At 28.7% G+C, this 21,533-nt stretch overlaps 1 protein-coding gene across 1 annotated transcript in view; it reads right to left on the reverse strand.

Annotated features, from left to right (window-relative positions):
* LOC108908120 (protein kinase DC2) overlaps positions 1-21,533 on the reverse strand; it is an 86,029-nt gene that overhangs the window by 24,903 nt on the left and 39,593 nt on the right. The window contains exon 2 of the mRNA XM_018712043.1: positions 4,907-5,075. Coding sequence (XP_018567559.1) covers positions 4,907-5,075 — 169 coding nt within the window. The remainder of the gene's footprint in view (positions 1-4,906; positions 5,076-21,533) is intronic.

Raw genomic sequence — 21,533 nt, forward strand, 5'->3', positions numbered from 1 at the left:
ATAAAGTATTTATTACTTTTGTGTAAATATACCATTTGACACACTTTAAATTCATTCAAATACTTTTTTCATGGCAGAAATATATGTGCTATAAAAATTGTACTGTGCTCAAAGTTTTACATATCAATTATACTTCTAAAGTGCTAAAGTCGTTTTCTCTGAATTTTGGTGAAGATTCTAAACATGTTACATTTTATATCCAGCTAGAATGCAGGTTAAACACAAATCAAATAAACTGAAACAGCTTTTATCCTGAAATTTGACGTTATTCTTTTAAAATAACAATTTTTATAAATAATCCCACTACTATTTTAAAATACGATAAAAGTAAGGAATAGATTTTTCTTCGCCTTACGCACACAATCATTTCAAGACTATATATTTTCCTTGGCTGGTCTACACTTTTATTTCACGTGTTAATTGTCGACCATAGTTTATTTGTAAAGCTCGATATAAACTCATATCTTTACGGTTTTATTAGGTTGCTAACCCCCTTCAGTCTCATTACATGCAAAACTGTGTCAAATTACTCAATCCAGCGGTTGTAGGCCGATCATAAGGTCGAATCAGTGTTTGTTATTACTTCTATATATTCTGTACTTGTTTATAAATCAGCCTTGTTTCACGACAGATGCTCACACAGGTGGTTTGAAAAGCTACGGTTCACTTTTAGAGACGTTGATTGAGGACAGCTTTTTGGCAAAGGTCCTCATTGATATAACGTATTGTTTGAAATGTGTTTGTACAATACTAAAATAATTTATTTTTGTGTGTATCTATGTAAAACATCAAATATCTTATTTATTTCTGTTGCTTGCATTCGGTAGCGTCCAATATTAGAGCAACGAAAATAAGCTTATAATATTTAATGTGTACTTTTGTCAGTGGTAGCGGGTAACGTTTTGGCAATCTATAATTAACACAAAGAGCGTCTGTGAGTAGGTCTGAGATATAACATTAGATAATATTAAACGAGTGTATGGTAATTAATAATTTTCGTTGAAATCAATAGATACTAGAAATTAATAAGAAACCTATACATATAATTATAGGCTTTTGCATGATTTGTAAGTCTAGGTAGTTGCAGTAGTAGTAGTAGTAGTTTATTAATCTAATAGGAACAAACCCAATTGTAGGACATTACAGAAATAATACATACAAGTAAAAATTAAAAAAGTTAAACACATATTATCTAAAAAAAGTAAGTGCAATAATATAAAGAGACTGCAAAAAACGTACTTAAAAAAATAAAATATAAAAAGTTATAAGCGCAGATTGTAGGCAGTCTTTAGCAGCTATTGTAACGTTGAAACATTTGTATCAAACATATCAGATAATAAATTTAAATTAAATGTTATTATGTACAGGTGATTCTGGGTTAGTACTAGCAAATTGGCAGTAAAATATTGCATTAGATCTGATTGACAAACGAGGTATAGTCTTTCCGATATCAATTGAAAAACCTAGACGTTGACAGTATGTACCAGGTTCGGTCGCTGACTCAGCAACTCGGCATTGAAATATTTGAAAAACTTGTTCCCATATTTATTTAACTATACCCATATACACGTCTGGTCGAACTAAACGTGGTGGTGGTAGAAATGTATACGCCCAGTTGAAGAATGCGAGCGCGGGCAAACGAAATAAATCTCAGCTGTTGACAAGTGTTGACAAATTGCCCAGCAGTGCAGTGCAACAATGCGGAATTTGGGGCGATTCAGGTAATTTTAATTTTTTATAGGCACCTTCTATTAATCATTGATATTACAATTACGAAAGGGAGGAATAATATTATTACAACATGGCATTTTGGAGACCCTTTGAAACGAAATTTACCATCAATATAATAAAATTGTTTGTCATAAATATTTAAAATATGTTGTTGGCCAAATGAACATATAATAGAAATTTTCTACACATTATAACAACTTATTATAATTTTTAACCTTTAGGGACGCCTATGAAAGTCATTAAATTTTATTGCCAGGCATTTTTTTACATGTTCAACTGACTTCGAAAAGACAATACCAAGAAATTAAGCTGAGAAAGAATATAAAGACAGTCAAATTATGTAATAGGTAGTAAAGAAATCTGACAGAACATACAAGTCTTCTTTTTTCTAAGAACTGAATATTAGACCTAGTTTTTAATATATTATCAATATCTCATGCCGGATAAATTCCATCACATCTAAATGAAAGATACATATTTCAGAAGCATTCTCTGAATAGATTTAATATTGTCAACGTAACAGTCTTAATATAGATGCCAAACTAAGCAGCATTCAGCTTAGATCTAACAAAAAATATATTTTTAAGGTGTTAGCCGACCCAGGTTTGAACCCTGGGGAATCCTCGATGTATCTATCTATGTATATATGTCTTATATTAGAAACCATTAAATGGAATATAATTGTAATTGTAATGTTGTTGTATTAAATGGAACATACTATAAAGATTTGAACGAAAAAACGTAAGCAGTTCGTCAATAAAACAGAATATTTTAAGTTTTTGTAGCAAAATCGAATGAAGTATCTTGTCGAAAGCCTTAGAGAAAAAATATCTGAGAGAAATTTTGTAAAACATACAAGATTAGAAGTAGTGGATCTATGGGACATAAAGCCATGTCGATTTATTGAAAGTAAGTTTTCTTTACAGGAAAGTATATACGATTATACTGGGTGATTCACAACTTATCCAAAAAAATTTGGGAATAGATGCGGCATGAGAAATGGAGTTAATAACGTAAACAAATTTTTGTAAAATCCTTATAGTTTCCGAGTAAAAAATTATTGAAGTTATAGTACATTCAACCACTACATAGCTGGACAACTGTAGTCTCTAGCGTCATTCGCAATACGCGTGGAGAGCCATGTGACTACTGAAATCCGTCGTTGCGGTAGTTTTTACCTGTTATCTGTAATGTTTGCAACAGTTTTTTAGTAGTTAGTGTCAAAAATGGTTTGCGTGTATAGCAACTCAGAGTTGATGGATATCGTTTTAATTTATGGTGAAGCAAGACAACATTTGTATTATGGTGAAGCATTTGTGTTATGGTCAAGCAAGACATCATTTGTGTTAGTTCGTAGAAAGTGAGTAAGACGGACTCAAATGTGTTTACACGTTAGTGGATAAAATTTTGAACAATTGTTGTAACATCGGGTATGTCAAATGATTTTATTATTTAAAAATACAAATTAATTTTATTAATAATTAATAAAGGCAAAAGCATTTGAATTTGCCGATATAATTTCCTTGCGAAAGTTTTTGTCCGTTCTTATCACACCGCCATGCCGGTCGCATTGTGCGAGGTCAGGTTTTACAGTGGACCAGTTTCCAGTGCCGGGCAGAAGTATATTTTTAATGTGCTTTTTGATTTTTTCTTTACAAAATTGTATTTGTAAGGGTCCCTGAACATCCAGAATTTTTTATTTGGATAAGTTCTGAATCACCCCGTATAGTGGAATCTCGAAAACTTTAGTTATTTAAGATGGTAATAGGACGATAGTTCGCTACATCGGTAGAGTCTCTCAACTTTAAAATTGGGCATACACTAGCTCTCTTCCATAGAGATGGAAAGATTGACATTCTCAAAGATAGATTAAACATAATATATAGTGGATATAACGAAATGTAAGCACAATATTTTACTAATTAACTCGGTACAAGATCTGGACAGCAGATCTGCTTGGTTTTTAATCGTTTAATTAACAAATTCTAAGGTGAATTTACTACACGCAATTGAATAATTTAAAAATAGTTCTAAATTTGTTGGTTTTACAAGAAAAAAATGTTTAGGTGTAAATTCAGTTTGATATATAATGCAGGTACTTACTCATTAAAAGTCAAGAGAATTCAATGTCGCAGAGATACCCTTTGCTATCCTCTAGAAAATTTTAAAACTTCTGTTGGTGAAAGAAACAGTTTTAGATATATTTTCGATTTAGATATATTTTCTATCATCACTGTTTGAGAATATTGTATAAAATTAAAAAACTTTTATAACCTATTTTATTACTTAAATTTAAGTTTTACTGATGTACGTCAAAAATTTTTGGAAATAATTTAAGTTTAGAGTATAAGCAACTTTATCATTGAAATAATCTAAAGAATCACCTGAAAATGGTTGAAGATATTGGGCATAATACAAGATCCTAATAGATAATATTTTTATATTATCTAAATAATGCATTGATTTAAAATTAAAAATATATGTATTACAAATAATTCAACAAAATATATTATTTCATACCATAAAACTATTATTATACTATTTAAAGTAATATTATATAAAATCAGCTGTTGAACTTCTTATATAAGATATTTCATTGATTAACAGAGCATTATTTGGTGCCATACTTTCCATTTCAAATTATATTATTTAGTTCATATATCTCATCAATAAATTATTACCAACAAACAAGAAACTTCGCCAATCATAGAATTCCGATAAAAATTTGTTCCTATTTATTTTTTTTTCTACTATTTTTAAGAGAAACTTAGATACGCGTACACTTTTCATCCGGTTTCTCTCATGAATAAAATAAAAATATTAAACTTTATTTAAATATATTTAGTTTCGTCCAGAGCAAAATAAGAAAGTGGGTAACCTAAATATTGTGTGCAGTGCGTACGTAACACAATTCCGCTAAATAATTTATTTTAAGACTGTTCCACCTGTGAAAATAAAAAAATGAGTAGACAAGCCAACAATCGTAAAATTTAGTATCGTGGTAAGCCACAAAAATTTCTACGCGCCAGACACTAGGTACACAACTTATGCCACAAAAATGCGTAGAAAAATATGATTTCAATATTTTCAAAAACTATTTGGTTAGCACTGTAATAAACGATTAAATTATTACTTTTACAAATAATATACTAGTAATGGTGCCCTTTATACTTACAAATTAACAATGAAGGGATGTCTAATTTCTTCTAGTATGTGTTTTTCATTTTTTACATGCTCCACTTGTTTTAGTCTTATAACATCTGCCAAACAAAGTATCTTCATGGCTCCATATTGGTCTGTTTCTTTGTTTTTGCATAGTAGTACCCTCCCAAAGGTACCTGTCCCTGAAACAAAAAATTAAAATTAAATAAATAAAATATAACTCAAATTCACATCAAATCGATCCATTAACAAATTTTTTAATCTTTCCATTGTTTTTTAATATTTTTCCTTTAGAATTTTAAAAATAGAGTAGAATATATTATCAACTAAAAATAAAGTGAAGCGATAAGTAAGTAATGAATAGACGATTAAAATTGAATTAAAATAGTATTTGATTACATTTTTCAGAAAATTTAAGCTGTCTGTGTAACATTTTCAAATATTAATTGTAACGATGAAAATACGTATGTAGGTATTCTATCCCCTACCTAAACATAAAACCAATATAATTTATATAAAAATTCATTCGTTTATTTATTTTCCTTAGTTATATTAGTCTTTCGTGCAGGACTGAATTGCCGTTCCTGATAATTACCAGACATCTAGTGGTAAAATGTATGAGTCTAGCTTTAGTATATTTATTTATTATTTATGTGAAATGATGGTGAAATCCCGTTCCGATAAATTAAGAAACATATTTTTAGCGTTTACATAAAATCGACTAGATTCAGACTGCTCGACTAGGGATAACCTAAATATATGTCTATCAGTTTTATGGGTGTCTTTCTTCACCACAACATTTATAAATACGCTCTCCTAAGAATAACTTCTGCCACTGCTAAATCGAAAAGTGTTGAGTACGCATATGTTAACTCAAATAAAATCATAAAATTATGTGAGTTATCAAGTAAACAATGTATACAATTTGGAAAAAATGAGTATAAGTTCTAGGAAATGTTATTAGAACATTGGGTCTAATTCTAATTTTGAACCCATCTAAGTGATTTCATAATGAGATTCTCGTTGATTGTAATCTGGGTATTTCCAAAACACCATTGGTATTGTATTTTTCTTGAAAACCAATTTATGTTAATTGAATGTTGTTTAGCACTATGTAATTATTATCGACGTATTACATAAACTGTTTACCTGAATATACCCACGATTAGGCAAAATTTACACGAATACATAAAACATATAAAAAAGTTTAGTTGAAAAATTATAACTATTTAAGTAACTAATTGTAAGTAAATTATATATTTCCAAATATTCTTTCTAAAATATCAAATATGTTCATTATTATTATTTTTATTAAGTTAATTGAGACATAAAATTATTATTACGATCAAACAGGGTGCCCCGATTTTAGATTTAAAAAAAAATGTGGTGGTAGTTACAGGATGTTTTTCATAATTATCTTTCAATCCACTAAAGATGTCAAAGTTTGTACACAAATTTTATGTCCATTAGCATTAGCGTGGATACGAGTAATTTGTATGGTATAATTGAAGGAAATTATGTTAGAAACATAGAAAAAAAATAAAAAAAATTATGTTACCATGGATTCAGTTTAATTGATAATACAAATTTTAAATTGTCACAAGATGTCAAAACAACTTTATTAACTTTTGGCATAATGTATGCTCAGTATAGTTTAAATTGCAATTGACGACAAGCATTTGGTAGATAGAGAATGTAGATGAATAGAGTGATGATAATCCAAAAATCATTTATTAGGACCTGTTAAGCATCCGCCATGTTTGTTCAACAGGGTATTGGAATTTTGTTTACCACAGTAATTTTTTCCTAGACTGGTACATAGAAGAACATGACGGGTCATTTCAGGATTCCCTATAATATTTTGTTTAGTTATTAAATTATGTCATTGTACTTACAAATGTGTTAATTTTAATGTTTGCTTTCTGTCTTTAAACAGCTGTTCGTTGCTGTAAAATGGTTCAGCAAATTTATGAAAAGTTGATTAGAATAATAAAACTGTAAATTTTTAAAAATATGAGGAAACTAAAATTGCTAAATGATTTCTAAATTCTGAATATGATTTTTTCTATTATTTCTTAAACTTTGACGAATATTAAAATTAAAACATTGTGTCTTTATAATCTTAAACTTAAAATATGAGTAATTTCCATTTTTTTAAATTAATTAATTAAATTCGTAAAACTATTAATAATTTCATTGATAACAAAATTTTTCATATGAATATTTTTTAATTTACTTATGTCGTTTTCTGTGACGAATGAGGATTTCTTGAAAAAAAACTAATACATCTTTTTCTGTATCGTCCATTTAACGTATTTCTCCATCAGCTATACCCCTCAAGCAAACCGCTTCGACGCCACAGCTATTGGAAGTAAAATGGCTTGCAAGTTTTTCTTAAGACGCAGTTGATATTTATTCGTATATGAAGGAAGTTGACATGTTATCTACAGGCCAATGGAAAATAATTAAGAGAAAATTTCTTCATGGCAACGACTTCACCTGGCATCTCGAAAAAGCAACGAAATGCGAAAAGAGTTATATGAATTAAACCATTATTTTTCCAAAAGGAATTCAGCGTCCAGTTTCTTGAAGTGTAAACTATACAACTATAGGATTACTTGTTTTAATTGAATAAATATACATATAGTTGATCAATATAGTTCTTTACGAATAAATCAAAGTCCTTTTCCAACAAACGTATTTGCAATTTCTCAACTATCAAACCGAGTAAAGCAGTTGGTGATTAATATAAATTTTGAAGTGCATAATTCGAATTCCGTAACTTTGTACAACCGATTTATTTAGAAAAAAATATTAACATATCACTTGATCTATCCTTTAATAACGTGTCAAAGATTGTTATAAATAAACAGTAGTACTATTATGGCGTTTACAACGGTAAGTCATAAAACAAGTTACAGTTAATTTTTGCTACGCAGGCATATTTATCTCTTTTAGTTAGTAGTAGCAGTAAATTTACTTCTTTTTTTATTATTCTAGTTATTTCCTGGACAATATCGAAAGCTTGAGGAACTCAAGAGAAGTTTTGAAAACTGCTTACTCACTACATGTATTACAGGGTTACTATAAGGTTCGTATAAATGGCTTCTTGGCACCAGTATAATACATCCATTGAGTAAAACCAAATCTCGATAAATAAATATACCTGGCAACTGTACATATTCAATAAATTAGCGTATTTATCTTTATTCCAGTTTTAAACGTTCTTGGCACATATTTTGCGAAAGTAAGGAAGTTAAGAACCAAAATTTAAGTAGATTAAATAAATACGCATTAGCCTCCCACTGCACTGCTTAAAAAATAACAAACCAGTGATCCAAAAAATTCCCGGACAAGAAAATAGATTTGCCGATGACTAACCAATTACAATTATACCATGCTTGGTTTACATTGCATGACCAAATGGCAACTAAATATCGTTTTTAATAGCCATGTAATTTATGTTCCGCAGTCTGAACATTGAACATTTTACGTAGCAGCGTACTAGATGCTTTTGTCCTTCTATGAGTGGTTCCAAAAAATAATTCTCAATTAAAGCGTTATAGAAACTAATGATCCAGAAACACATCCTACCTCAATGACTACTTAATTGAGTCCAATTTGAAGGTAAAGTTATATCTTTGTAAAAAACTAATAATAATAATAATAATTGATTGATTGATATTTTCGTTACCGTGATATTGTATTATTAAATTAAGGAAGTTTCCGTAGCAGTTATTTAGTATCAAGTCTGATTCCTTAACAAATGGCCAAGAAAGCTTATTATATGTATATTCATGACATACAGGGTGAACAATTAACAATGAACCAAAGAGAAGGAGAAAAATTTTCGGAGTAAAATATGAATCTCAAATAATGTCTAAATATGTCTTAATAAAATGTTTCTGTGGAAAATATATAAACTTTCAAAACGTAACAAATGGTCCATCGCGAGTGCTGGGCGCAGGGGTGATTCGATCGGAGTGATTTTGATGTCGGTGTGTAGATTAGAGCTTACTGCAGCGAATACAAGTAGTCCAAGTATTTCACTGTAACAGGGGAGAAAAAGGGTGAACCGTCACATTTTGGCTATTTTTATAAGACTGTTCACGTTTAAGTGAACTTGTGTTAAAGCTATTTTTTTAGATGCAGCAAATGATCACAAATGGTGATAAAAAATTAAACCTCGCATTCTTTGGTGAATTTTATGGATAGTCTTTCCTGTAAAGTTTTTATCTAGGAGGCTTCGTTAAAAAGATACAGGGTGTTAAACGTCAAAAAATATTTGTAATTTTTTTAAATAATTTAAAAACTAGTAAGCGAAATAATTTGAAATTGGGCATACCTATGTATTTATGTAAATATTGTCCAAAACCTGAGGGCTTTTTTTAAATTTATATTTTCTAGTGGCGTGAATACAGGGTATCGGTGGCATATTTTTCTAAATAAAATAGTACGTCACTGCTTTACGGTAACAACCATAATATTTTCGGATTCGCCTTTCAATTTTCTACAAATTACTACTCTCTTATGATTTTCGAAAAAAGTCAGATTTTCGTGTAAAACTTAAAAAACGAACTGAGAACACACTTCGATATTCGAATATAATGCTTTTTAAAATTACATAGTAGGCTGCGATTACTACTTTGACATTCTGAGCAATTAGAAGAAAGATTAAATAATGCTTTTTATCATATTCAAGCAGCAATAAATTTCGAACAAATTACATTTTCGTTACTAAAAAGATGTTGGGCCTGTGTTCGTGGAAATGGAGGTATTTTTGAGCATTTATTCAAATAAAATTATTAAAATGATGACTAATATTAATTTCTTTATTCGAATAAATAACCGAATGATTAGTGCTTGTCATGTCATTTAAGTCAGTGTTTTCAGTTGGGTATTTAAGTTTTACTCAAAAATCAGACTTTTTTCAAAAAACATAAGAGAGTAGTAATTTCTATAAAATTGAAAGACGAATCCGAAAATATCATGGTTGTTACCATAAAGCAGTGGCGTACTATTTTATTTAGAAAAATATGCCACCGATACCTTGTATCTCCGCCACTGGAGCATGTAAATTTTAGGAAATGCCCTCAGATTTTGGACAATGTTTACATAAATACATGTGCTCAATTTCAAATTATTTCACTTACGTGTTTCTTAATTATTTAAAAATTAAAAATATTTTTTCAAGTTTAACACCGTGTATCTTTTTAACGAAGCGTTCTAGATAAAAAAAATATAGGAAAGAGTCCCCTTAAACTTCACCAAAGAATACGAGGTTTCATTTTTGCTCACCATTTCTGAATCACCCTGTACGTTATTCAAAGACAAAAAGAAACGAAAATTTGGGACAATGACTTCGTAGGGTGTTGATAAGAGTGTGCAGATTGTGGCTGTAGCGTTTTTGGTGGTTTTCAGAGTTGCAATTCTAGGGGTATGGGCTGGAAGTATGTACAGAGTGACATCTTTCATCATTTTATCGTTTCCAAGCTACAAGATAATTTTTAATTTTCAACATAAATTGACATAACCTTATATCTTTTTTTTGTAAGTAATATTTGAAAATTTAGAATTTCCATTATTTATAGTTACAAAATTATTTTAAAAATGAAAAAATTATTTAATTTTAACGCAATTTTACAAAGGAACTAAAGGCATCATTAACAAGATTACTTCATAGCTCTTCTCTTTTAAAAAATTTCCATGGTGAGCATCTTTAAGTGAATTACCGCGTATATAACTTAAATATAACTAGTTTGTTCCAATTTTAAGCTTCCTGTTGCAGCACCTTCTATAAATGAAACGATTAGATTGCAACTAGAGAGGGACCCCAGTTGTTTAACTCTGCTACATTAGTCTAGTTAAATATGTCTTCACCGCAATATTTTACACATGTCACGGATTTGCCGCATGATTTTATTCTATTATTATTATATTCAGCGACATGTGGATTATTGCACCCAGGTTTTCTTTTTGTTCTACACTTCATTGAATTTATATATTTCTTGGCAGTATGTTCTGTTAGTGAATTAAAAAAAATGAATGTGAACGACCAGGTATTTTTAATTTTGCTGACGTTTGCACCTCCACATATCCTCAAAAATAAACTATTAAACTATTTAACATGTGTCAAATTAATTAAAAAGAGGGCGTTACGTAATTTAAGCGAAATCGAAGGGTAACTTTCAATTTTAATTCAGACCAAATTGAAAGTAAACACATATCAGTATCAGTATCTATACGTTATACGCATTTATTTTTCAATAAATCTATAAATTTTATTTACTAACGATATAATATTTAACGATAATATTTAATTGGATGCTACAGTGAAAAGGAACATTTTTAAAGAAATAATCTTTTGAGCCAGGAGGGTCACAGGAAGAGGGGAGTTTTATAAAATTAGTTTTGTGTAACTAGAAATTGTCCATAAGACGTTAACTTTGCGAAAAACTTTGAATTTTCGTTCTCAAATTTCAAATTGACAGAGTCAAATGCACAGATAACAGAATACTATAGATTGTTAACTTGGTAATCTGGTAAAAATTAAACATAAGCAGCGCTCCAAACGGTTGCGCCGAGAACTATTTCTTAAGTGCGGGAACTTTAAAATATAAACTTTTATAAAAGATATTTTATTGGTTTCTAATAGAGTTCTCGAATTATTTTCACTTTTACTCTCAACTCACTGAGGGTATTGCCATCTTTTATTATACAAGTTGATAGTACAAGACGAATGTACATTTAATACAAAAGTAAAATAAATAAAAAACTCTGTAATGGTTTCTTTCTTTTTTAGCTTATGGTAGAATTAACATATAATGCTATTTTCTCATGTAAATACACTTAAGAATACGAAAATGTATTATTGAAAAATTTATAAAAAATAACATCCTAAATTTTTCAAGTAGCAGAAAATAAAAATCTGTAGATAATAAATGATGTAATTACTAAAAAGTTATTAAAGTATGCAATAAAATTACTAATATTTTTTATTCTGATGTAGAAATAAATAAATATGAAATTATAACAATAAATATGAAACAGTAAGTCATCAAAAGGAGTATAACCTGGAAAGCCTCATTATTTAGAAAGATAGTGAAACTTAACTATTCAAAGAAATTTATCTTTTATTTGAAAACGATGTCTTGAACCAAACGTATTTTGACATCTATACATCTAACATCTTGTATTGAAATTTCCGCCAAGAAACGCGATTGGAGAATGACCGCAGACCATTAAAAGCAAAAAGGACATATGTACTTGAAAGGTAAAAGAAGAAAAAACGAATCCTTCGTAGACCGTTCGAAGATAAAAGAGAGGAATAGGAGAAAAAAGTAACTAAAAATCACAGTATTGACTTACTTCAGCATGGAGCTCCTGAAAGTAGGGGATAGAGCGACTATGTCTTCGTATGTATGTCCAGGATATTAGTTATGTTTTAATTTTGTGGTTTGAAGTTGTGACTTGAATAAGCCAGATGTAGAATTTTAGATGATTTTTAGTTCTTAGGGACGATTTTTTGTGTTCCCCGAAGCTGAAGAGTTGTTAGGGTTGATTGAATCAATCAATACTCAAAATATGCAATGAGCCTTAAGGAGATAATGCGTCGTCTTGTTTGTAGGACTGTGCCAAGAAGAAACCTACTAAATTTAGTATTTTAGGGACAGTTCTTCACAATTTAAAACAAATCTTGGGGATAATACATTTCCTGTAGTTGATTTGGTTTTTGGAATGTCCAAATACATAAGATGGCAAGAGTCTGATTCATAGGACAGAACAAAATAAGTTTTTTCATTTGAGTAGTCAGTTTCAAACTTGAGTTACACAGATACACTGATTAATATACAGTATATTAATTACATGTACAGTCTATAATTATTTTCATTGAAATATCAAATACACATTTAAGTTGGGACTACTTGGCATAAATCATAACTTAATCACTTTTGTGCAAACATTTAACAGTCTTTTCATTAAAAAACATTTGTATTGACTACACAGTTTTCTGGAAAATTTCTGATCTATTTTCATTATCATTGTAGGTAGTTGATTACAAAGTTCCCGGATAGGAACAACTACTGAAATATCTCTCAAACGTAATACATAAATGATTTTCGTCACAAATCACTTAAATCTAGCCTACCAAACAGAAATAAAAAACGATCGCGTAAAATTAAAAATATACTTGTTCTATAGATAAACAATAAATTTAAATTTTATTGGAAAATAGCTGGGAGTTGAAATACTTAGGTGTATTTTATTTTCGTAAAGCAAAAAGTTCTGTCATTAGGTATTTTATAGCGTATGTGATATTTTAAGATTCTTTTTATTTAAGTAATCGTACGTATAATATTTCAGCAATTTGTTTATAATACAATAAATCACACGAGTTCTATCACAGCCTTATTTATAATATATAAGAATTGTAATAGACACATTTTTGGAATGAGTTCAAAAGATTTTGAGTAAAATTCACACATCTAAGTGGTAATTACATTGCAAAGTCCTTTCAAGGAATTTACGTTCACAAAATAATTCTTTTTTGGTCATTGTAAGTCATTGTTTTGTATTTAATTATAACATAAACATTTTGGGCATAACAGTTTATTTATTTTGTACGAAAGTTAAAATAACATATTAACCTGCCTGCTATCGGTAATTCATATTCAACAATAGTTAACATTTAAAAATACTGCGAACTAACCTTGAACTTACAGTAATGCAAAGAGATACATTTTAACTAAAGAATGAAAGTATAATTCTCTAGTAAATGCTCTGGGTCCTTGATCTCACTGAATCTTATTGGTAATTTTTTTGTAGATTGCATACTTGAGGTGTTAAAAATGTTGTAACGTATTTTATTCATTAACCTAGATGCTCCATCCTAGTTAGTAATTTTGCAATTATTGGTTTCTATTCTGTAACATATACCTAGACATTCCAACACTATAATTGTAGCAAAACTGAATTACCTTCGATATTAAGAAACAGGATAGTTTCTTAAGAGAAAATCGGTAAAACAATTTGATCTTTTGATGAATTTATTAATTTAAGGTTTTATCAATGCCCTCTAGCACCTCCGCCATTGGTAACATCTTTTTATACCATTTAATAATAATTATTTACTTAGTTGAATTTTCTAATACATTTGTCTTAAGATGGATATTTTCAGAAATATCACGAAAACAAGCAGTGTTACGTAGACTTTTGGGATTAAAATGACAAAAGAAACAGCCTCCTGAGGTTATAGCCTGAACTGAAAATACTGGACATAGTGAATAATTTGATATAGGTAATCAAAAATATGTTTTAACTTCTGATTCAAATTTGTAATCATTTATGTAAGAAACATACCACAAAAGTATAACAACTCACACAGCGATAAGTTTTTAACTTAATTTGTATCGGTTTATTACTGATTTGATACTGATTTGTTTTTTTTTACAAAAAATGTGTGAAAAAATTGTCTGTCGCAAAAACATGGTATCATATGGTTTCATGTCATACTATTAGTTCTAGTTTTGAAAATAAAACACATTCTCGGTCTCAAAGAGAAAATAACCAGTTACCCGATTAGAAACTATTATTAAAGTTGTAATACTGTAAATATGAAAGGTTAGGTTCCTTTAAGCAAAACAGTGCAAATCTTCTACGTGAACAAAATTTAGATTATCCAATTTTTGAGAAATCATTTTCTTGTCATAAACTCATCTGCATCGAAACAAGTGTAGGTGATAATAGAACACCTAAAACTAATTAATATTGTTTAACTCATTTTGACAACTGTATTTGAATATACTGTTAAAATACCAAATAATCTTGACAAAACAATAACTTTTACATAACTTATGTTTATAGGAGATATCGAAATGCCTCTGGTAGTATTCAATATTCTTAGACTATATCTTTCATCTGTTGTAGTTTGAATAAGATACAGATTGTAGTATAAAAGTTTAGATTTTTCTGGTGCTTGTTAACCTGAATGGTATACTTTAAATCGAGGACAATCTAATTTTTAAAATTGCTCTTATTATTTTTATACCCACTGACCAGTACATTTACGACATAAAAGTAATTTATACAAGCCTATGAAATATATTCTCTCCTTATTTGTATTTAAATAACTTCTAGACCATACATTTTGGGATTAGATTTTTTTATTTATTTATTGGAAATTTTGTCAACTGTGAAAACAATTAAAAAATAAACAAAATGAATCCATCAAGGATCACTTTTATGCAAACAGTTTTGCCCAATCAAAAATTTCGCACTGAAAAAAGCACACAAATAAAAAATACAAAATAAGCATTACTACATACAGCGTACTTAAATTTGTTTAAAAAATAGTTGTAATGAAGCAAAGATTGATTTAACAAAAATGAAATGTTTTATAACTAAATACATGTTCTAAACATTATACATAATTATACTAACCATATATTTTCAATCGAATCCACTTTTTCTAAGACAGGTGTATATTTTTTGGAATACACTGAGCGAAATCGACATATAAGGTAGAGGAAGGGAATAAGCATTCTATTAATAAAAAATAAAAAACATTTTTAACTGCCAGTACGTTTTATTGACACATTTTTTAGTTATGGCAGCAAAGTAACCTTTCTGGAGTCCTTTTATAGCAGACATTTTAAGTTTATTCAATTTTTACGTAGGTATGGCTAAGAAATACTTCCTTCAGTGTATGTAGAACATCTTTTTGAAAACATTAATGTTTTACGTAACAGTACACGGAAATATTTAAATAAAAGGCGGTTATTATAACATTGGTGAAAACAAAAATGATATTTTTACATTTTAGAGGTCAAATCCCGCCGAAGCAGACGTCATGTCTGGGAATCCCGCCAACTATATGTACCCCGGTGTCAGAAATTTAATCATAAAATCTAACGGTACGTCATTGCTAAAATAAACCACCCTACCGCAAACGTGTAAAAAATTAGTTTCACAGTTTTAGCGGCTGTAAACAATTTCAAGTATTATTTCAAATCATAACCGCAGTAGTTAGTTTCGTTAAATTTTACATGGTCGTGATTTACAAATATTATCAAATGATCAAGTAGGCAGACATAAAATTTATTACTTACTTAATTTATGTTTGGAAAACGGCATAAGTTGATCATTTTGCTCAATAAATATAAAAATATATTTTTTATGAGAAAAAAAGGGAAATGGCAACAAACATAAAAGCTGTAATTTTAAGTAACTTTAGAAAGCCAGTAAATAATTATCTAAAAATGATCGATTTATTCTATTAGAAGAAGATTATGCACTATTTTATTTAGTATTGTTTTTGAATTTCCAACCAGAATTTTGAAGAAATTGAACATAACTAGCCCTTTCGAATTGTATCATTGGAGTAAAAGACGCCACTGACCTACAAAAATTTGTAAATTTTACAGTAAATTATGCATATGTGTAAATGTTAACACTACACCAAATTTGCATCAATTTGTTATAAGCATACGAAAGATATCATAAATAATATGATTTTAAAAACATTTCTTTATAAGGTAGTTCTGAATTATTTATTGAGTTCTATTTGTGGTTAAAGTTTGACTCACTAGAACTGAAACACCCTGTAATTAATATTTCAAAGCAAGTCAATTTTATTACGAGTTTAAAAACTTTTATTTTAAATCTATTTGCGCTGAAATAAAGATCAACACAACTTAAAAATTCCTTTATGTCTAATACAATAATGTAAAATTACTATACGCAAATAAGGTAATTTTTCATTAATCCATGTGGTATCAAAATAACCAATGATCTAGTGCATAATTTTATATATTTTTTTTTTAGAAATGTAACTCTCTTATAACACATTTTAGATATTATGTCCAGGAGAAATTTTTTCGTATCCTGTTGAGTATTACCAACCTCCAAAATAGTTTTAAATATATTTAGTTGATACTGTCTATTTGTAGTTGTTCCTCAACAGACTGGAATTACCTCATTTACCTTTTTAAAAGAAAGATAATAGTACGAGAAAATAAAGAAAGCATAGTTTACACAAAATTGTTATATTTTATTTTCAACAACCAAGACCTTCTATGATGTTGTTCTAGTAAGAAATGGCAAAAATCAAGTTATGACTATTATTAAAAAGACTAAAAGTCATTTTTTAAGGCCACTAACTTTTAAAAAAATTGTTGTACTAAGGTAACCTGATCTAAATTAGTTTATTTTCACCCTAGAAGTAGGGCCTATTCTTCTCTGAAGATGATGAAGAAGGGCCTATTAGATTCTGGTCATCCTGTATGCACACGTGCACGTGATTACAATAAAAATATAGAACGTGGTAATTACCTCCTACTAAATGACCATTCTACTAAATGCACAAGTTTATTTAAAAAGAACCACGTGCCTATAGATTAAAAATATTTACAATTATTGCAATTAACGTTACATATTCAGAAATATACAGCGTGTCTTCTTTAGGGTAGACACAAAGCCATAATCTTTGTTTCTTGAGTTTTTTAGGTCAAAAGTTCTATTTCTGTTTTTTTAATTTACAAAACCTAGGTACTTAATTTCTTCTAGTATATTTAGAAATACATATATCTTCAAATATCAAGATTTTACAACCTTGTATCTACCTTAAAGCAAACGCACTGTGTATCAGAATAATTAAAGTTTAAAATAATGTTTTTAACGTAAACCGTCATTTTACATAGCTAGGAAATTATTATTATTATAGGTACACATATAATAAACTTTTAACTAATTTTTCCCACCATTGTCAAAAAATAATCCACGTTTCATTTCAACCGCTGCTGGCAGCAAATAGAACAATGAATATCTTGCTAAAGTAGGTATCTGATAAATTAAAATTTTCAGTTTTGTTCACATTTTATTGTATCTATCTATTATTGTATTTCATCAATATAGGAACTGCAAACATTTTTCCTGTATGAGATTGCAAAATGAATTGATGTAACGTAAAATTAAATATTTCGAAAACAACTCTATATCTGTATTTGTGGTATTTTAATCACAATATCATTATGCATTATAACTACATATGTGCTTCCTATACCAGAGCAGGTGCCTATTATTTGATAAAAGATGTAATAAAATCAAGTAGCTTTCTTATTCAACAAGCTTTTGAAAATTATAAATTACTCAATCTATAAGTAAGTAAAGTAAGTAAGTAAGTAAGTAAGTAAGTAAGTAAGTAAGTAAGTAAGTAAGTAAAATATTTATTAGTTCACTTTGCATAAGAATTACAAAATACCCTTAGGGTGTAGAACTCGTCAATTATATGTAGTAAAAAATAGTAAAAACTTAAATATTTAAATATAAGTAATATTAAATATAAAACAAGATGCACACCAATACTAACATTATTGATAAGTAAACACAAAATATCACAACTAATCCACTGATACATACATACATACATAGTATAATGACAATAAATCAATATATATTATCTTCAAATAATTCCTTAATATGCTTTCTCTAAAAGAATTTTATTTAGTTTTACCCTAATATCTTTGCACGATAAATTTCTTATACCTAGAGTTAATTTGTTATAAATTTTAAAAAATGGATATGGGACATTCCTTTGAATATAACTATATTTTACTATATTTTCAGTCACTAATGCATTTAACAAATATAATTACTTCATTTATGTATAAGCTCACTAAGGTAAGGTAAGGTTTTTTCAATAAAAATTTGTTTACAGCTATCTGTCTGTTTCATGTTTATAATATTTACAAATACAAATAAATCGATAGCATCACTAGAGTTTCCTCGGAAGACAATTCCATATTTTATTTGAGATTGAACATATGCATGGTATGCTATAAATGCTGCAGAAATATTAATATTATGAGCTATTACTCTTAGAGCATAACAGTATTTAGCGATCTTTTGACCAACATGGTCTATATGGGTTTTCCAGTTCAAACGCGAATCAATCTTTACCCCCAAAAAGGAGGTGCTATTCATTGATGTTATGATGTCATTGCCAGTAGTATGTATAATCTCATTATCCTCCTTTAGGTATGTACAGTTGATTATTTGTATTTTTTCTTTTTTAATTCTAAATTATTTTTTATAGAAATAATCCTCTAGGGAATCCAATGTAGCGGTCACCATTTGTTTTAGGTATTCCTTATTTTTATTACCGATCATTATAGATGTATCATCAGTATACATAATAACAAAGGACCCAATATCGACCCCTGAGGTACACCCCTTTCTATTAATATTACGTTTGACTTTATGAGAGCACCAGTATCGTCTGTTTCTACAACAGACTGCTTCCTATTCAGCAGGTAAGATTTTATCAATTCTGAGGCAATACCTCGAATGCCATATATTTGAATCTTTTTATTTAGAATGCCATGATCCACAGAATCAAACGCATAGTCATGGTTCTGTTTTTTTCATTTAGTAATCTTATAATTTCACACAATGCATGATAAATAGCCCCTGTTGTTGTTTTATTTTTCCTAAACCCGTTTTGTGCATCCGTAAGCAGATCATGACATTCCAAAAAATGCAATATTCTGTTATAGATTATTTTTTCAAAAACTTGCTTATATTTGACAGTCATGCGATAGGCCTATAGTTGTTCATTAGACTTTTTTCACCTTTTTTATTAGTATTATTTACTTAATCAGTTGAAATAGATGAACTTAAAATATTTCCTATAAGAAGGTAGGTATGTATATTTTTTTGCTTTTTGTTTATTTTTGCCGCTATATATATTTTATATATGTATATTACTATACTTTTTCATGCATTTTATGTCTGTCATGTTTTCGTTGTAACTAGGACTACATTCTAGGAAAATAAATAAATAACATTTAAACCTTTCTATTATTTTTCAAATATTAAATACTTTATAGTATTTCATAAAATTAAACTTTCTTGGAACTAACTCATAAATGATTATTTTTCCCAGTCTTTAAATATCTGTTATACTTTCCTCTATTTATTGCAAGTTCCTTTTATACATTGTTAGGTTGATTTATTTTAACGAAAATAGTGCATTNAAATTTTAAGTAATGAATATGGGACATTCCTTTGAATATAACTATATTTTACTATATTTTCAGTCACTAATGCACTTAACAAATATAATTACTTCATATATGTATAAGCTCACTAAGGTAAGTATTCTTTTTTCAATAAAAATTTGTTTACAGCTATCTGTCTGTTTCATGTTTAGAATATTTCTAATGCATCTCTTTTGTACTACAAATAAATCGATGGCATCACTAGAGTTTCCCCAGAAGACAATTCCAAATTTTATTTGAGATTGAACATATGCATGGTATGCTATAAATGCTGCAGAAATATTAATATTTTGAGCTATTACTTTTACAGCATAACAGTATTTAGCGATCTTTTGACCAACATGGTCTATATGGGTTTTCCAGTTCAAACGCGATCAATCTTTACCCCCAAAAAGCAGGTGCTATTCATTGATGTTATGATGTCATTGCCAGTAGTATGTATAATCTCATTATCCTCCTTTAGGTATGTACAGTTGATTATTTGTATCTTTTCTTTTTAAATTTTAAATTATTTTTATAGAAATAGTCCCCTAGGGAATTCAATGTAGCGGTCACCATTTGTTTTAGGTATTCCTTATTTTTATTACCGATTATTATAGATGTATCATCAGTATACATAATAACAAAGGACCCAATATCGACCCCTGAGGTACACCCCTTTCTATTAATATTACGTTTAACTTTATGAGAGCACCAGTGTCATCTGTTTCTACAACAGACTGCTTCCGATTGAGCAGGTAAGATTTTATCAATTCTGAGGCAACACCTGAATCTTTTTATTTAGAATGCCATGATCCTCAGAATCAAACGCATACAGTCATGGTACTGTTATTTTCATTTAGTAATCTTGTAATTTCACACAATGCTTGATATATAGCCCTTGTTGTTGTTTTATTTTTCCTAAACCGGTTTTGTGCATCTGTAAGCAGATCATGACATTCCAAAAAATGTAATATTCTGTTATAGATTATTTTTTCAAAAACTTATATTTGCCAGTAATGCAATAGACTATAGTTGTTCATTAGACTTTTTCACGTTTTTTATTAGTATTATTTACTTAATCAGCTGAAATAGATGAACTTAAAACATTTGCTATAGGTAGGTAGGTAGGTATGTATATTTTTTTCTTTTTGTTTATTTATGCCCTTATATATATTTTATGTATGTATATTATTATACTTTTTTATGTATTTTATGTATTTTATGTCTGTCATGTTTTCGTTGTAACTAGGACTACCTTCTAGGAAAATAAATAAATAACATTTATACCTTTCTGTTAATTTTCAAATGTTAAATACTTTATAGTATTTCATAAAATTGATAATTCGTGCATGACATTTGATATTCATAACATTACTAAAATACGAGACTGAAATTATAAATTTGATTATTATAAAAATTAAACTTTCTTGGAACTAACTCATAAATGATTATTTTTCCCAGTCTTTAAATATCTGTTATACTTTCCGTTTATTTATTACAAGTTCCTTTTATACATTGTTAGGTTGATTTATTTTAACGAAAATAGTGCATTTAAATTAAACAGATCGATTGCACTTTGAGTCACGCTTTCGTAATCCACTA

Source organism: Anoplophora glabripennis, unplaced genomic scaffold, assembly GCF_000390285.2.
Source record: "Anoplophora glabripennis isolate ALB-LARVAE unplaced genomic scaffold, Agla_2.0 scaffold339, whole genome shotgun sequence".
NCBI lineage: Eukaryota > Metazoa > Arthropoda > Insecta > Coleoptera > Cerambycidae > Anoplophora > Anoplophora glabripennis.